The following is an 18,114-nucleotide window of genomic DNA, read 5'->3' on the forward strand; positions in this document are numbered from 1 at the left end:
CCCTCTCCCGCCCCAGCACGCGACAGGAGCGGGACGAGGCACTTCGCCGCCTTTCTTCCGCCTTCCCTGACCAGAGTCATCAGACAGAGCTCTAACAGTGTGGTGGCCCAGAGCAGAGCAGACAGACTGGGGCTGCGGAGGAGGCGGGCTGAGCCCCTCCAAGCCCCACTGCCAACTAGCCGTGTGACCCTAAGCCCGTTGGCTCACGAGGTGAAGACCCCACCAACCTCGAGCCTTGCGTCTTTCCAACTGGCTCCTCTGATTTCCCCACCCACCGGAGTCTCTGCTGAGCCTTCCTCCTTTCACTGACCCTCACCCCCCAGACACCCCCTACCCCTGGCTCGGCTCCAAGGCCAGGTCACACTCTTACACATACCCTCAGCTCCCCTGCCTGCCTCTCACTTCACTGGACCCACTCAGCGAAACTACGCCCCTGCCCCACGTGCGTACCCGTGCAGGGAACCCACGGGAGAAGAGGCACAGCTGCCTGGTCTCCAGCCACGGGCCAGACCCCTGACGCCCCCGCAGTCACGCTGCCCTGCCCTTTACTCTCCCAGCCACCTGGATGGCGTTCACACCTCTTCCCTGCTCCTCCGTCGCCACCCTCTCTGTCAGCTGAGGATCTTGCTTCCTACTTCACCAAGAAAATGATGCAACAGAAAGAGAATTCCACTGACAACAGCAAATGCTGGCGAGAACGTGGAGCAACAGTAACTCTCGCTCACTGCTGGTGGGAACGCAGAATGGTGCAGCCACGTCGGAAGGCAGTGTGGCAGTCTCTTCCAAAACTAAACATACCCTTACCATTCCATCCAGCAATCAGGCTTCCTTGGTATTCACCCAAAGGAGCTGAAAACTTACTTCCACACAAAAACCCGCACACGCATGCTTACAGCAGCTTTACTGGGAATTGCCAAAACTTGGAAGCAACCAGTATGTCCTTCAGTAGGTGAAGGGATAAATAAACCGTGGTCCATCCAGACAGTGACTGTCACTCGGCACTAAAATGAGATGAGCCAGCAAGGCACTGAAAGCCATGGAGGAACCTTAAATGCATATCACTAAGTGAAAGAAGCCAATCTGAAAAAGCTGCGTACTGTACGATCCTGACGATGGAAAAGATAAAACTATGGAGGCAGTAAAAAAAAGCAGTCACCGGGGGTTAGTGGAGAGGGAGGGATGACGAGACAGAGCAAACAGATTTTTAGGGCTGTGCAGCTACTCTGTCTGATCCTATAATGGTGGATACATGTCATGACACACTTGTCCAAACCCACAGAATGTACAACACCAAGAGTGAACCCTCGGGGCTTCCCTGGTGGCGCAGTGGTTGACAGACCACCTGCCGATGCAGGGGACACAGGTTCGTGCCCCAGTCCGGGAAGATCCCACATGCCGCGGAGCAGCTGGGCCCGTGAGCCATGGCCGCTGAGCCTGCGCGTCCGGAGCCTGTGCTCCGCAACGGGAGAGGCCACAACAGTGAGAGGCCCGCATCCCGCAATAAAAAAAAAAAGCGTGAACCCCCACGTAAACTATGGACTTTGGGTGATAACGATGTATCTATCGGGTTGGCCAAAAAGTTTATTCGGGTTTTTCCATAAAATGTTATGGACAAACCAGAACGAGCTTTTTCGCCAACCCAGTATCAATGCAGGCTCATTGACTGCAACAAAGGTACCACTCTGGCAGGGATGCTGACAGTGGGGGTCTGCGCAGGTCCCGGGGGAGGAGGTATGTGGGGACTCTGCTTCATGCTGCAGTGCACCTAAAACTGCTCTAAAAAATAAAGTCTACCTTTTAAAAAGCAAATATGTTGATTAAAATCTATATTCACACACACACACGATGAAGCAGCATTAAAAACGATAAAGTAGTCTCCATGCACTGAAAAGGAGAGGACTTCCGGCCTCCTACGGCCACATCTGGCCTCCAGCATCTGCGCCCACACACGCTGCTCCGCCGCCTGTCTAGCCAGATGACGCCACCCGGCCAAAGCCAATTTCTCTATTTGAGCCCTAGATCCCACTCCGACGGAGGCAACTCAAGGACAAGGCTCCAGAATTCTCTACTCTCTCTGGTATGTTCAACTTCTACTCTTTTACTTCACAGTAAACAAAAACAGTAACAAAAACAAAAACAAAAGGATTTCTCCAGGCTTAAAGCAAGCTCACACCACTTCTTCCTCCAGCTATCACCCCCTTTCCTTGCCCCCGACGCAGCTAACCCACCAAAAGCACTGCGCTTGCCGCTTCCAGCTTCCCTCCTCCCGTTCCCTTAACTTTGCTCCAGTCATGCTTGGCCCTGCACGGCTCCCCTAGAACAGCTCTGGCCAAGGTCCCTTTGCTAAAGTCACTTGTCCTCATCTCCCCTGACCCTCGAGCACCCTCGGCCCAGCCGATCACACCCCACCCCCGACGCCCTGTCTGGTCTGCTCCTGGCTTCCCTGGGCTCCGGCACCCCATTCCTCCACCTCCCCGGCCCACCTCCCGCAGGCCTCTCAGCGCTCCACGCTCGTTCCTCTTGGTGACCTCACCTTGTCCCAAACCCCCTGGAGTTGTTGGAGTGCCAACAACTCCAAACTCGCATCCCTGCTCAGACCCAGCTCCCCAGGTCCAGACTCCTCCGTCACCACCTACAGCAGCCTCCAGGCCCGCACGGGGCCTGGTCCCACTGACCTCAGCCCCCTCCTCACTGCTCGGCCTCTTCGCTCCCCGGCCCGAGGCGCTCCTCCCACAGGCATCTGCTCCATGAACTTCCTTACCTGCTTCAAGTCTTTGCTTAAACCTCTCTTCATTCACCCGATGGGCACTGCTTCGGTGGGCAACCCTGACCTGCCTTCTCCAGTCCCCCTGCCCCTCTTACCACCTCTACTCTCTCATTTTCCTCCCAGCACTCATCACTGCCCACATATATGCTTCACTTATTTATTAATGGTGATTATTATCTGCCTCCCCCCACTAGAATGTAAGCTCTCCGAGGACAAAGGTCTTTGGTCCACAGATCAATCCCAAGTACCTGGAACAGCGCCTTGGCATATGGTGGCTGCTCAGTAAATATTTCTGGAAAGCACGTATGATGAGAAACATACTTAAGGACCTAGCTCAAGGCTTGGTACACTGCAGGCACTCAATAAATAAATAACTATGGCTGCGACTTGCTGCCAAAAGAAAACAAACAAAGCCTAGCAAAGCACAGGGAGGCAACGCACCCTCAACAAACCCAGCTGTTCCTTCTGAGCACAGCTGTATCGCCGACAGAGGGCTCTCCAACAGTGCCTGCGGCGGCACCCAACCTCCCCCAAGTGTCCAGCACAGACGGCCGGCCTCCTGCGGCTCCCGTCACATGTTGGCAGAGGGCCACTATCTGCTGCATCTTCTCCGAACTCAAAGGACAACCTCAAACTGACCCTCACCTGGAGTGAGAGAAACATCTCTAGTCAAGGTCACCGATGACATCCCAGGTGCCTAAACACCAGTTGGTGAGAACTGAGCTGGGCAAACAGGGGTCGGAAAAGAAGTGCAGGCATTCCGTAATCAAGGGGGCTGAGCTACTGAAAATCCATCTGGTACAAGAATTCACATCGGAGGCGCTGAAAACCCTGGGGTGCGGGTTTCAAAACAGGGTCAGAAGCCCCAGGGTAAACGTGTGCCTGTGAAAACAAGGCACACAGAAAGGGCAACACTCGGAATAACGGAGACGCCTCACAGACCTTTCGTTAGGGACATCGGAACCACCCTAGCAGGGTCCTTGCCTGCTAGAGCCCCCCTGCTCCTCCGCGCTCAAGGCCAAGGCGGCGCCTGGCACTGACCCTGCTCTGCCGCAGCCCCCCACGCCCCCGCCCGCGAGCCAGCAAGCCTCGGAGCTGACCCCAGCCCTGAGGAAGTGTCACGACCCTGCCCCCTGACCCACCCGGCTTAGTCTCTGCTCCTCCGGCCTGCAGAGTCTCCACCTCCTCTCCTCCTGCCCTCCCTGCCCAAGTCCCCCCTCCCCTTTCTGATCACAACACACACGTGACAAGGGGCAGGGCTGTGTCTTCTGTAGAAAGAGCAGGGACTTCGGAGTTGGACAAGTGAAAGGTCACAGTCCCTACTCGAAGGGCTGTGAAACACATGCCTGAGGGAGAGTGAAGTGCCTGGTGCGTGCTCAGAACAGGGCAGCTACTCCCTCCCCCAAGGGGAGCCCCTCCTCTAACCAGGTTCAACCCTCTCTTGTCAAGGCAGTCATCAGCTCCTGGGCAGACCTGCATCTTACTGTGTGTGGCTCTTAACGCGCTTTGAGTGCTTTGAGCCTGAATGTGGGTCCTAAAGGCCCCGCCGAATATGAGCTCCTGCCCACCTTTCCATCTCCTCTCCCACCTCTGCTCTCCATTCTGAGCACCTCCTGCTACGGTGCTTTCCCAGAAATGCTGGGCTTTTCCCTGCTCCTGTGACGTTGACAAAGAAACACTGTCTCAACCTTGTGCACACGGAAGACACTTTCAAAGGCCTGCTGGCGTGTCAGCCCTGTATTTCTTTCTGGACCTCCCCAGGGCATTTGCTGCTGTGCTCGTATCTCTTTCCAAACCCTCATCACACGGCACAGTATAGGGATTTGCACAGCCGCCTGCAGCTGTGTCTGCCCATCTTCGTATCTTCTTGCCTGGCGCTTGAGCTCGACACCTTGATCAGGTCCCTCCTTTCATTTTCACAACTCAGAGGAGGACACCCTCAGGCCATTCTGCAGACAAGGACCCTAAGCCCCAGAGAGGCTGAGTGGATGGCTTACCCAAGACCACACGCCAGCAAACAGGTAGATCAAGAGAACACCAACCAGCGCTCCGTCCAGGTATCACAGCGGTGCATGTGTGTACACATACACACACCCCAGCAGCTCAGATATACAGCAGGTGTTTTCTGTATATCACTAATGCCAGGTCAAAGTCACCAAGAATATTGGCAAGCACATTTTACAGAAAATTCACAGTTACAATGTTATACCTCAATTCACTGATGCTAATTCTAAAATGGTCAAAGCAGTAGAAAACTACAGTCAGGCAAAAAAAAAAAATAAACAAATAAATAAATTAGACATTAATATGCCTGCCATGTGCTGGGTGCTTCCCATCCATGTACATTTATTTCCTCCCCATTTAATCCTTTGAAGCATGAACTTATTTCTGTTTTCCAGAAAAGAAACCTAAGTTCAGAGTCCCAAACCCCGTATCATCTTTGTATCCCTTGCTAGCTACTTAACCACCTCTTGCCTCAGTTTCCTCACCTATAAATGAGAATTATTACGGCACTTACCTGAATCCATCAGCTTTCAGTGCAGCATACAGAACCCACTCTAGGAATTTTAAGCAGAAAGGGATTTAACTCAAGGAATTAGATGATTTCAAAATCGCTGTAAGGGCTGAGCTAGGCACCTCTAAACTGGGCCCCCAGGAACGGCTCCCTGAACAACACAGAACTGACGCACCAGGGGAGCTGCCACATCTGAACTGCCACTGGAATGGAATGCAACAGGAGCAGGAAGCCACCACAACTCCTCTCAACCCTGGGATGCAGAACGCAGCCACCTCCTGCACCGCCGCGGCCTCTACACATTCGGGAAAGGGACACAGGGAGGATGCTGCGGGGAAGCCTCACATCTCTATGACATCACTAAACAGCAGAAAACAGCCAAAGGGGAGGAAACATGGTCTCCGCCTGACTTCGGCCTCAAATCTTTCACAAACGGGACCTAATTCATGCCTAGAACCCTGGCTGCAAGCATCTCTGGGAAACACACACTTTTAACTCCCTGGCTCCACAGTGCAGGAAAGGCCCCTAGAAGGATGAACAAGCCAGCCCATGGAATCTAACACACGGCACTCCCTCGTGTGGCAGCTGAAGATTAAGCAAGGTGACCCCTCAGAAGTGCTGAGAATGGCACCCGGCAGGCACTGGGCATTGTCTGTTACTCCCTGTGCCAAGGGCTCTGGCTGTCACGTGTCTCTGAAGTGCGTCCGCCCTGTTGGTAAGCTAACTCACCTCCCTAAAAAGAAAGCAGGGGGCAGATACGTTCCTTAGCACTGCTCATGTCGCTTTTCAAATGGTCAAATCCCAAATGCCTAGATCAGTACAGGAACTAAAATTTTAGTTGCGCACTTGCCCACTGAGTCAAAGTGCCCATCTAAAGATTTATTTTTCTTAAGCCAGTGGTTTCAAGTTTTTTCACACTCCCTTTTTAAAAAAGTGAAATCTTATGGGAAACCCAACAAAAGCAGAGAGCAGGGCCAGGAATCCAACCTGCTCATACTGGGCATGTGCTCTGCCCAGAGCCTCACCTGGAGGATGTCGTTTAACCTCCACATCAACGCTTCACAAGAGGCACAATTAACCCCCTGTCACCCAGTACACCCTGGGGACCACAGAGGTTATTAAGGAAGTTTCTTGAGGTCACACAGGTCAAAAATGGCAGAGCTGAGGTTCAAACCTGGGTCTGAGCAGCTCCGGCTCTGAACCACCAACTCCTCTGTCTCTATCTTTGAATTACAACTCAGTGCCAGGGCGAACCAGACACAGACTGTGCCCACAAGGACCTCTCAGCCAGGTCGGGAAGCGGACCGGAAAAATGCTTCATTACACTCCTTTAAACACACCCAGGGGCTCCACGGCTCCCAGCCGTCCACAAGCTGTCCCCTCTGCCCCACGTCTTCGTTTGGCGAGCTCCTTCTCACCCTTCAGATGCAGTTCAAGCATCGCTTCTCAGCAAAGGATACTCAGCTCATCTCTCCTGAGAGCTTAATAAAGGGCTGCACAAAAGAAGGTGTAAGTGGTCAAAGGTAATTACTACCTTCCAGCCCGGAGCAGATGAGTAGCCTTAAACCCCGGGCTTCACAGAAATCCCAGCCCTATCTCCTGTGGAAAACAAGTGTGTTACTGAATTCCTCTCATATTTGCTGTCCAGCTTTTTAGATAAAGGCTCTTACACTACACCGGGCTCAGAGGAGCCCTGAACACAGTCCCTCTCTTCTATATAAGATGAGGATCCTGGGCTTCCCTGGTGGCACAGTGGTTGGGAGTCCGCCTGCCGATGCAGGGCACACGGGTTCCTGCCCCGGTCCGAGAAGATCCCACATGCCGCGGAGGGGCTGGGCCCGTGAGCCATGGCCGCTGAGCCTGCGCGTCCGGAGCGTGTGCTCCACAATGGGAGAGGTCACAACAGTGAGAGGCCCGTGTACCACAAAAAAAAAAAAAAAAAAAAAAAAAAGATGAGGATCCTGCTTAAAATATATTACATACTTTATATTAACTTTTTTTTTTTTTTTTTTTAGTATTTATTTATTTGGCTGCACCAGGTCTTAGTCGCAGCACATGGGATCTTCGTTGAGGCACGCGGGACCTTTAGCTGTGGCACGCGGATCTTTGGTCGCGGCGTGTGGGATCTAGTTCCCTGACTAGGGATCGAACCCAGGCCCCCTGCATTGGAAGTGCAGAGTCTTAGCCACTGGACCACCAGGGAAGTCCCTATAATAACTTTAAATGGAATAAATCTATTAAAATATTGAATCACTGAAACTAATATAATATTATAAATCAACTAGACTTTAACGAAAAATATACATATGTATACAACATTAGTAAATTTCCTTCAAAGAAGCAATTAAATACCAACATTTACAACCTGCTAGCTCAGCAGTCCTCGACAGTTGGGCGATTTTGCCCATCTCCCCACCCCAGCCGGCCAGGGACATTCGGCACTGTCTGAGGATATTTTCGGTTGTCACAGTTGGAAAGATGCTACTGGCATCTAGTGGGTAGAGGCCAGGGATGCTGCTAAACAGCCTTCAATGCACAGGACAGCTCCCACCACAAAGATTCACCCCTCCCCAAATGTCAACAGAGCCAAAGTGGAGAAATCCTGATCTTTTTCAATCCTGGATTGATCAAAGTAAAGCACAATATGGGGATAAGAACCAGAGAAAGCTTTAGAAAACATATTTTTTAGAAATGATAATATTTATGTTAGAATCACTGATAGCTACTACTTACGGAGGGCCAGGAAGTGTGCTAGGTGCTTCACCTATTTGACCTCTAACCTTGCACAGTAGTTTTATGCCCCATTTAAGGCTCAGGGAGGTGAAGTAACTTGCCCATGGTCACACAGCTATTAAGTAGGACAGCTAACACGGAACCCAGGCAGCCCAACTCCTGAACCAGTGCTCCTGACCTCGGTACCCCCAACACGCACGCGCGCGCGCACACACACACACACACACACACACACACACACACAGCCCCATGTCAAGACTCGTGCCCCCCACCCCTGCAGTGTGTGTCCATCTCCCCCACTGGAGGGAGCTCCTTACGGGCAGGGACTATCTCTAAGCTCAGGGTGGAGTCTCCACAGGAGGTGCTTACCGCAGCCTATGTGAAGGAGGGGCCAAAGGCACAAACTGGAGCTGGGCCTGGGCTTCCTCGGGGCAGTGGCCGGCCTCAGCCAGCCCTCCTGGCGCTCCTCTGCTCCTGACTCGTCCAGGCCACCCTCATCAAGCAGTCAGGTTCACCAACAGGTCTGCTCCCTCAGGCTCCAAGTTCCCTGACCACCTCCACTGCTTCCTCTGAGCCCCATTCTCCTAGACCGGCCTTCCACAATGCCGCCCACACTGCTTTCCACAACCCAGAAGTGGACTCGGTGAGGACAAGGACAACAGACGGGCACGAGGGTCAAGGGAGTCGCTGGGTTGAGGGGAGAGAGTGGAGACACAGGATGACTCAGAAGCCTGGCCTGGGAACCACGAAGGACCAGCTCCAGCCGCAGCCCTGCCCCCAACAAGAACTCACACGGTCCACCGTCCTCGAAGTACCTGCTGTGTGCCAGGCCCTGCCTATAAACTCACCTGTAAAATGTTTAGTGGGTTCCAGACATTTTTGCACAGAACCCCCCGTTTTCCTCTCAAAGGAATTATGGACTGAAACTCTTCTCTAACACTTAAGACTCCAGGACAAAAAATTCACTACACTTGGCCCACGATATCACAGATCTTGATTCACTTGTCATTAATATGCCACCTGCTTCCCAAAGGTACTTAATAATGGCTCACAATAATAATGTCACAGTCATCAAAACGAGGGGAAGGAGATAAGAATTAAGAAATAAAACAACGAGGAGACATTTGATTTCTGTGGCACAAAGCCAAGAAAGATTTTCAAGAAACAATCTGCAGTAATTGATAGTGTTTCCTTTCAAAGGAAATGAGGCTCCAACATAGACAGTAAGACAAAGGCAAGCAGACAAAGCAAGACGCAGTCACGACCATCACAACAAACAACTGACGCTGCAACGTTCACTCTGTCTGGGTCCGTACTAAGGTCCACATGTGTGAGCCCACTTCGTCTCCCTGACCACTGCAGGAGTAGGCCTCATCATACCCATTTTGTAGATGATGAAGCTGAGACAGAAAGCAAATGACGATGGGAACAATGCAGGTAAGACTACAAACACGGTATCAATAAATCAACAACACAACAGGCATCGTGTGCTAGGCTATTTACTAACGCTACTTTAGAGATGAGAAAGCTCAGAGAGGAGAAGTAACTTGTTCAAGGTCACACAGCTAGAATGTGGGTGCAGATCTGTTGAATTCCAAAGCTAAGTTCTTTCCTCTATGCTGTTTCCCAGCCACCCCCATTTTCGAGCAAGGTTTCCCAAATTTGCCAAGAACCTCAGATGATTCTAAAAACCCGTCTCCAAAGCCCTTCCCCTGAGATTCTGATCCTGGAGCTCTGGGATGGAGCCTGAGGAGCCGTATTTAACAGGCACCCAGGCGGTATTCATCAACAGGCAAAGTTGAGGACGCTGATCTGAGCAAAGGGAACAGTTCAGCCACACAGACCCGATCTGCAGCAGCACTGTTTTAGGGCTATGGCCTCAGTGAGGATCGTGGCTCTCCCCCACGGTTCTTGGGTCTCTCCCACTGAAGGCAACCGTGCAGTCACTGAGTTCCGGGGCCAGGACTCTCCTGGGAGTAACACAATACCTGTCCGCGGGTGCATCAGAGAGAAGAGGTGCCCATAAAACCACAGCCGCCACCGGAGAGCTCCTCACTCAGGACTGGCCTCGGCTCATCCAAGACGACCCCACCGCCAGACGATGCGTGAGCCGAGGCAGCCGTAAGCGGACGTGCGCGCCCACAGCCGCAGAAGCCCCGGCTGATTCAAGCCAGCACATCCACCACCTCGAAGGGACACCCGTACCGCCAAGTGTCCAACACGGGCTCCGCTACGGGCACAGACAGGGGCAGCCAGGTGCACCACGGCGGCGTTCCCACCTGCCAGGCCCTGGGCCCAGGCCCTCCAGAGAGCTGCTGGGGACCAGACGGCCCTTCTGCACACAGTCGCCAGGGCCCTCGGCCCTTCCCTGCGGCACTCCACAGTCTGAGAGTTCACGTTTGCCTATGTGACTGACTGATATGTCCACTTCCACCACCCCCAGCCCGCAAGCCCACCCAAGGTCACTACCAAATTACTCCCATATTGCCTGTCAAGGGCAGAGCCCAGGACGCAAACACAAAACACTTGTTGAACGGAAACACAAGGGCACAAAAAAGAGGCTGTAGGAAGGGCTGCACGGGGCTTAAGGTGAGACACAGGGATGCCAGCATCCCGGTTCGGCGCCTGGGGACAGGGCACCACGGGGAGTGGGGTGGATGGCCCGGTCCTAACACAGGTGGGAACGTGTGTGGCTGCAGTGCAGTGACAGCACACATCTCAGAAGCAGGCCCAGGGCCAGAACACGAACAAAAGAGCACAGCCAGGCAGGAGCACAGGGCACGCGTCCAGGGGCACCCAGAAATACCTGCCCTGGGTTGTGCCAGCGGAGGCTGGAGTTACTAAGTCCGATATCACCCTCGCCAGCACCCTCTGCTTGGCCCAAGAAACTCAAGTTATCAGCATAAAGGGCCCTTCGGAGGATAAAGCTGACAAAGGCTGCTGATTTGCTAACAGTGGCCACTTACAGGTCAGCCTCAGCCACAGCAGGTCAGAGGCCAGGAAGTGACAAGAGACTGTGCGAGTGACAGGGACACAGAAGTGACAGCCAGCAGTGAGGAATCGAACAGCAGAATCACCAGTCCTCCGCACAAGTCCACAGGACTCTGGGCTACTGGAAACGGCATAATTTTCTGTATGACAGTGTCTGCTCTGTGGGCAGGAAACACAGGACACACTGCAGACAAGAACAACAAAGCAACTGGTCTGAACTGAATAACCTGGCTCTTCTAGAGAGATAAAGACAGCATTACCTTGTAAAGAAGTTACTAAATGGTCCCAATATTTTCAATTTCCTCCCCTCCTCGGTTTCATCAACACAGTCCTGCTGGCGTAGGTCACGGGTTTCCTTGATGGAGCTCAAGGTGACATCAGTAAACTGTGGGTCATCGTCATTCTCCAGGGTCACGATGGCACTGGAGCTGCTCGTGACCACGAGGTCCAAGATGTCCTCATTGCTGACGGACAGCGTGGCTGACAGCTCTGTGCCGAGACTGGACACGCTGCAGACTGAGACATTGTCGCTGCGGTTCAGGGTTTTGGAGGTGGGGCTGTAGAGCTTCACTGAGTCATAGCCTGTCCTGGGAAACGTGGAGGACTTCCGCACACTCTGTTCCCGCTCGGCACTGGTGGGAGCTGGTGGCGCGTAGGAAGGCAGTGGGCACGCGCTCTGGCAGGCTCGCTCAGGGATGATCTCCGACTCGGACTGTTTCCTCTTCACGTGGACCACGCTGCAGGGGACAGGTTCCGGGTTGCCGATCTCTAGGGTAGGGATGCCTGAGTCCACCGATTGAAGGCTGTGCCGATCTTCTAAAGCACCAAGTTTCAGCTTGGGCCCGTACTCAGGCAACGAGAGGGATCTGGGTGCCTTGAGATTCAGGGGTTGCAGGTTCTGAACGTGGTTTCCTGGTCGACCGTCCAGAATGCCCACCAAGGCTACGCCATTTGTAGTGGTGGAAAGGTTTCCATCAGTCATCTTGGTCCACGGAAAAACTAGAAAAAACACCAAAACGGAAATCAGGACAGTGAATATAAAAGCCAAAGATGCAATTCCTCTGACGCACGTTCAAATGTTCTGACACCCCTTTTAAAAGAGGAATCCTTGAAACAAGCCCTACATACACAAGTTTTAATTCAGGGCCAGAAGCTAGAGTTTTAACGTATATTATCATGATATAAAACAACAGGAAGATAATTCAAACAAAGGATACACCCAGGGTAAAAATACATAAAATAACCATCTTTATCATCCCCATCACTGCCCCCAGTCACATCTGCGATCCTCAGGACGGCACTGGGAGTGTGAGGGCTGTGCCGGGCAGAGAGAAGGGGTTTTGTTTTCCACGTTTTTTTAAATGATAAACAGGATACCTCTGTCAAAAGTATGTGAATTCATAACCCATACATAAGTCAAGGTTCAACTTGTTCTGAGACAGCACAGAAATCGAGACGCCTCCCTCATGACAGAAAAGAAGATGAACTGTGTATGCCATGTGCAGTGAGATGACCCCAAACACATTCAAGTTAGCCATGGGTCTCCACGATGTTTTAGTCACCTTACTCAGGTCTACAAGGCGGGGCATATTATCCCCTTTACCATGGAAGAAACTGAGGCTCAGGTCAAGAAACGGGTCCATGGGACTTCCCTGGTGGCGCAGTGGTTAAGAATCTGCCTGCCAATGCAAGGGACACGGGTTCAAGCCCTGGTCCGGGAAGACCCCACATGCCGCGGAGCAACTAAGCCCATGCACCACAACTACTGAGCCTGTGCCCTAGAGCCCGTGCTCCGCAACAAGAGAAGCCACCGCAATGAGAAGCCCATGCACCACAACAAAGAGTAGCCCCCGCTCGCCGCAACTAGAGAATGCCTGCGCGCAGCAACAAAGACCCAAGGCAACCAAAAAGAAAAAAAAAAGAAATGGGCCCAGGATCACATTGTTATTTAGCCGCAGAGCTGGGATCTATAGGACTGACCCCAAAATAAGCCATAGTAGTGGATGAATGGTATAGTTTGGGGTTATAAAAACCCAGGTCAGAAGGCTGGCTCAGTGAAGACGGATGATCAATAAAGGAAAAAATAAAGGCCATGAACCTGCAGTAAACACACAGGCCCTGCCTATGGTTCTCTGGCCTAAGACTGGGGTAGGAGGCGCATCAGCCTGGACAGCACAGTCCCCTGTGCTCTGAGAACCCTGGGGTTTGTTACATTACCATCTCCTGTCCTTTTAAAACATCAAAAACTAAAGAAACCTGGTGGTGCCTTTAAATTTGATCCATCGAACAGAAACCACATAAAGAAGGGAACTTTGGGCTCAGTCCTTCCTGGGTTCTAATCCCAACTCCACTAGATTGCCTTGGGAGAATTAAATAAAGTGCCGTGAGAAAGGCATTCAGCAGGCGCCCCCCACCGCAGGCACTGTTAGCAGCTGCTATCATACAACAGCAAACAGCTGAAGGTCTGAAGCCTGGCAGTAACACTGATAACCACCCCCTTTCGGGTGTTATTTTAGCTTTTGCAATGAGCTTCCCGCTCCCCTTCAGGAAGCCTGGTCTGCCTCTCACTGTCAACACGGCCAAAGCAAATTCATTAAAAGCAGAAAACGGGGGAGGGGTAATCTCCCCCCCTCCCAGACATGGAAGGAACCAGTCACACAGTACAGCACTGGAGCAAAAACAGAAATAAGAAGGAATGAATTCAATTGCGGAATTCAGAAATAGACTGAACTGGGCTTCCCTGGTGGCGCAGTGGTTGAAAGTCCACCTGCCAATGCAGGGGACACGGGTTCGTGCCCCGGTCCGGGAAGATCCCACATGCCGCGGAGTGGCTGGGCCCGTGGGCCATGGCCGCTGAGGCTGCGCGTCCGGAGCCTGTGCTCCGCAACGGGAGAGGCCACAGCAGTGAGGGGCCCGTGTACCGCAAAAAAAAAAAAAAAAAAAAGAAAGAAAGAAATAGACTGAACTATGAATAAAAACTTGAAATATGACCCAGTGAGTAAGGAAGGATTATTTAATCATGGTGTCGTACTAATTGGTTATCAATTTTTCTTGGAAGGTAGAACTACACCAAAACAAAACTACAAGCAAAATTACAGCTTAATACAAAAATGAGATTATAAAGGTATTGCACAAAATAAAGTGCTTCCCTAACCTACAGAGCAAAAACTCAGTTCATCCTCGGAAAGGATCTGGGCATTCCCCTCACCACATGGGAACCTGTCTTAACTGTTTTGCAGTTCACACTGCCCTGAATTTCCTGGGCTGCGGCCCCTACCCTGAGTCCCCAGCCAGGAGTTCCTCCCAGGCAAGGCCACAGCAAACTGTCTCTGGAACCCTGCGCTGGGAAAACTCCCGAACCAAACCATGATGTGAAACAACAGGATTCACGACGGGAAGACACGGGAAGATAAATCTGTATACCAATTTGAAAGTTCTACTTTTTTTTTTTAATCAAGAGGAAAATCCAGTAAGAAACATTTTTAGCACATAGTTAAGAGCTAATCTTTGGCAACGCCAAAGGTAATGAGAATTATCCAAATACCATCAACACACCAACAGGTCAAACTGGCAAAAAGCCATAAACACAAGAGGAAAAACTCACAGTAAGCAGAGCCGAGACCCTCCGACAGCCCCAGCTGAAATTCTGGCCCTGCCACTTACTAGCTGGGGAGATGCTCAACCTTTCTGAGCCTCAACTTCCCTCCTCCCCAGGAGTAAAAGGGGGCGATACCATACATCTCACAGGCTGGCTGAGGATAAAGGAAATGAGGTGTGGTGAAGCGCCGGCACACCTGTACCTGACACACGGTAGGTGCCCAATAAATGTGAATTTCCTCCACTCCAGCCACATAAAGAGCCTGAGTACCTGGAAAAAAAACCTACGAATTTAAACTGAAATTTTGACACTAGAATAGGCAGCAACATGGAACAAGTGTGTGATGTGGACCCAAGGACCCCTTCTCCTCTGAGTCGCCAAGATGGAAGCACAGGGAAGAAAGAAACAAGGTCGGACAGAGTCCCAAGCCGCTTGGTGGTGGCCTCGTCCTCCGTCTTCTCTCCTCTGCCTTGGGGCCACAGAGAGAAGCCTGAGGGCCTCTTCTAGGGAGAAGCTGAGGGACCTTTGGGGCCCCCGATGGTTCCAAGTCCAGCTTAAGTTTCTTAAACTTGAGGAACAGACTCAGAGAACAGCCTTCAGAGAAATAAACCTAAAAGGGAAAAAGTACTTCCCCTTGCACCATATTCTAAGACCAAACTCCGCAAGGGCCAAGGCCAACTGTCCTCAAGCCCTTTCACCTGGTGCTACCAGTGCCATAAAACCAGAAGCCACACGCCAGAGCACCTGCCTTCTGACGGGGCCCTGCAGGGAGAGGCTGCACAAAGGGGGTGCTTCCAAGAGAGGCTGCAGGGTGGACTCTGGAAGCCAGCCAGGAGAGCAGCTGCAGATGGCCTGCCTCCAAATCACACGTTCTCTAAAGACAGAGTAAGCCTAAATTCCCCAAGCCGGCCCAGGGCCCTCTGGATCCGTCCCTGCCATCCACACCAGCCTCATGCCGTCACCCTCACCTCTCTCAGCACCCAGCCGTCCTGCGCCACTGCCGCAGGTACTCTCCCCAGCTCTGCCATCAGCGCCCCTGGGGATCTGGGAGCGTGTGCCACAAGGAGACACAGCATCTCCCCTGAGAAGCCTTTCTCAACTCCCCCAGGAGGCTGCAGGCCCTCCTTCCTCCTGAGCTCCTTGCGGCCACACCCCACCTGCAGCAGTTTCCGTGTCTCTCTCTCCTGGCTCCTGACTAAGCTTCAGGCGGGCACATGCTAACGGTTTCTGGATACCACTGCCTGGTCAAATGCCTAGCACGGTTAAGGATTAAAAAATCTATTTGCGGGACTCCCCTGGCGGTCCAGTGGTCAAGACTCCGCGCTTCCACTGCAGGGGGCATAAGTTCGATTCCTGGTGGGGGAACTAAGACCCCACATGCCACGCAGTGCAGCCAAAAAAAAAAAATTGTATTTGCTGAATTAATTATTACTAACAACTACATTCTAGTTGTGGGCAGGTTTCAGGGGCAATGCATCCAAGAAACATCTGTTGAGAGCTGGGTTGTGTTTCAAGAACAAGGTGAGCAGGGGAGGTCACAGAAGAGGAAGAAAATCCATCGTGCTCCCAGCCGTGCGTGCAGACGGCAGACCCAGCAAGTGAGCGGTGACCGCCCTGTGCGCCGTATCCGCTGCTAGACTAGACGGCGACCAACACTGTCAACACTTGACGGCTCAGGAAAGTAAAACGAAATTTCCCTCTGCAGTTGTTTCCCAAAGTCTCACACGACCCCCTGCGCAGTGGCCGCCACAGCATGCGACCTGGGCTCTCAGAGTCACCCGGGCACAGCCCGGCACCAGATCCAAGTCTGATGAGGAGCAGCCGTCACCGTCTGGAGGAGAGAAACACACAAGACATGACGCACAGATAAGACGAAGACTTTCTATTCCAGGCAGCAAGGCCACCTGAATTTTACTTACCTGCCACAAAACTGAGTTCTGCAGGAAGCAAAGAGGAAAAGTGCCCAAGAGACTGACACAACCTTCACTCCCAGGGGCCCGTCTTTAGTTTAATACGAGTCAGAGAGTGGAGAGCAGCTCTGCCAGTGACTCTGAACAAGGCTTTGGAAAACAAGTCCATCTTGAAGCAACAATTTAATTTTCTCCTCCTTAAAAAGTAATGGGACTAAGTCTTGACCAAGTCTTCATAAATGAAAGAAACAGTTTATGAAACCAAAACTAAATGATTTAGTTAGGGTCCCAGGGGAAGAAAACTCCACTCACTGGTGGCTTCAGGGAGGGACAGCTCTGCCCGTCCATGCAGACATCCTCTGCACTCCTCTCCTCTCCCGTGGCTCCTTCCTGCCCACGGGGCGTGTGCTATACACAGCCTCCCTCGTCCCAGCTCTCCCCTCTGGACACCGCGGAGGAGAGCGGCCCCCTCGCACCCCCATCAGCACGGGGACAACGCCACTCTCCCTGATCCTCCACGGAGGGTGCGCTCATCTTCGCTGCCAAGCCTCCTGTCAACCCAGGCCTGCCGCTGCTCGCCGTACCCTGCCGCTTAAGAGTCAGGCGCACACGGCCCCTTTCTATCAGCCATGGCCTGAGGGCCCATCTGTCACAGATCCAAAGTTTCCAGAGGGCAGGAACTCGGACTGCAAGTCCTGACAACACCAGAGCACCACCATAAAACTACAATTTCATGAGCACCAGGCACCGTTCTAAGCTCTTAACACGCCATTCTGTGCCAGAGCCCTCAGCAGCCCTCTGCGCCAGGCATCACCCCCACTGCACAGAGGAGGAAACCGAAGCACACAGCTTGCCCAGGTCTCCACTTTCACGTGGCAGCAGCTGCGGCCTGAGCCCAAGTCTGTGACCCCAAAGCCCCTTGGTAAGCTTTGCTACTTACAGCCCTAATGCAGACATCAAGCACCTCCTCAAATCCTTATCCCTCCCGTGAAAGAAGAGGATCTCACAGGTGGGAACAACGCTGGGCTGAGCCAGAGGCAGCAACCTGCCCAAGGTCTTGCAGGGAGGGTCCCACCTGAGTCTTCTCTCTCCAACACCTGCGTCACCCTCCAGAAGGCCTCTCAGGGGTCCTTCACGTTTCCTGGTGAGGATGCTGGTGGGACCGCCAGACTCGCCACAGGAGTGGCTCTCTCAGGCCTTCACCTCAAGCCTAGACCAAACAAAAAGGAGAACCCACTGACCTGTGAGACATCTCCCATGACAATCAGACATTTGTGTAGAGGGCTCACAAGCACCAACCACTGTGAGTCTCTTTCTCTTTTTAATTCAAGCAGTGGAAAGAAAGGCATAGGACGTTCTGCATCTCAGGCGCCTCGGCATTAACAGTTAACACAAGCAGCTGCCTCTGCTCACCGGTGCACGCTGCACGGTGGGCACTGTGTTCGGTGTCCACACCCACCATCTATGACCTATGTAACCTCCCCAGCAACCCCCAGAGCTGAGGACACTGTCATCACCATCTCACAGACAAGACCGAGGCGCAGATGGAACGCAGACTGAAGGGGTCCTGCTGGGGCTGACCTGGAGCCTACACTAAGGT

General features: G+C 52.6%; 1 protein-coding gene and 1 non-coding gene across 5 annotated transcripts in view; both read right to left on the minus strand.

The window, feature by feature from the left end:
• Positions 1-18,114, minus strand: part of TBC1D14 (TBC1 domain family member 14) — a 102,376-nt gene that overhangs the window by 79,962 nt on the left and 4,300 nt on the right. For all 4 annotated transcript variants that reach the window (XM_067735031.1, XM_067735029.1, XM_067735032.1 and 1 more), the window contains exon 2: positions 11,267-12,005. In XM_067735031.1, the coding sequence (XP_067591132.1) occupies positions 11,267-11,988 (722 nt within the window). In that variant the 5' untranslated portion in view covers positions 11,989-12,005. The remainder of the gene's footprint in view (positions 1-11,266; positions 12,006-18,114) is intronic.
• On the minus strand, positions 7,413-7,485 carry TRNAG-UCC (transfer RNA glycine (anticodon UCC)). The gene has a single exon. It is a non-coding gene; the product is annotated as a tRNA-Gly (tRNA).

This window comes from Pseudorca crassidens, chromosome 4, assembly GCF_039906515.1.
Source record: "Pseudorca crassidens isolate mPseCra1 chromosome 4, mPseCra1.hap1, whole genome shotgun sequence".
In the NCBI taxonomy this organism is placed as follows: Eukaryota; Metazoa; Chordata; class Mammalia; order Artiodactyla; family Delphinidae; genus Pseudorca; species Pseudorca crassidens.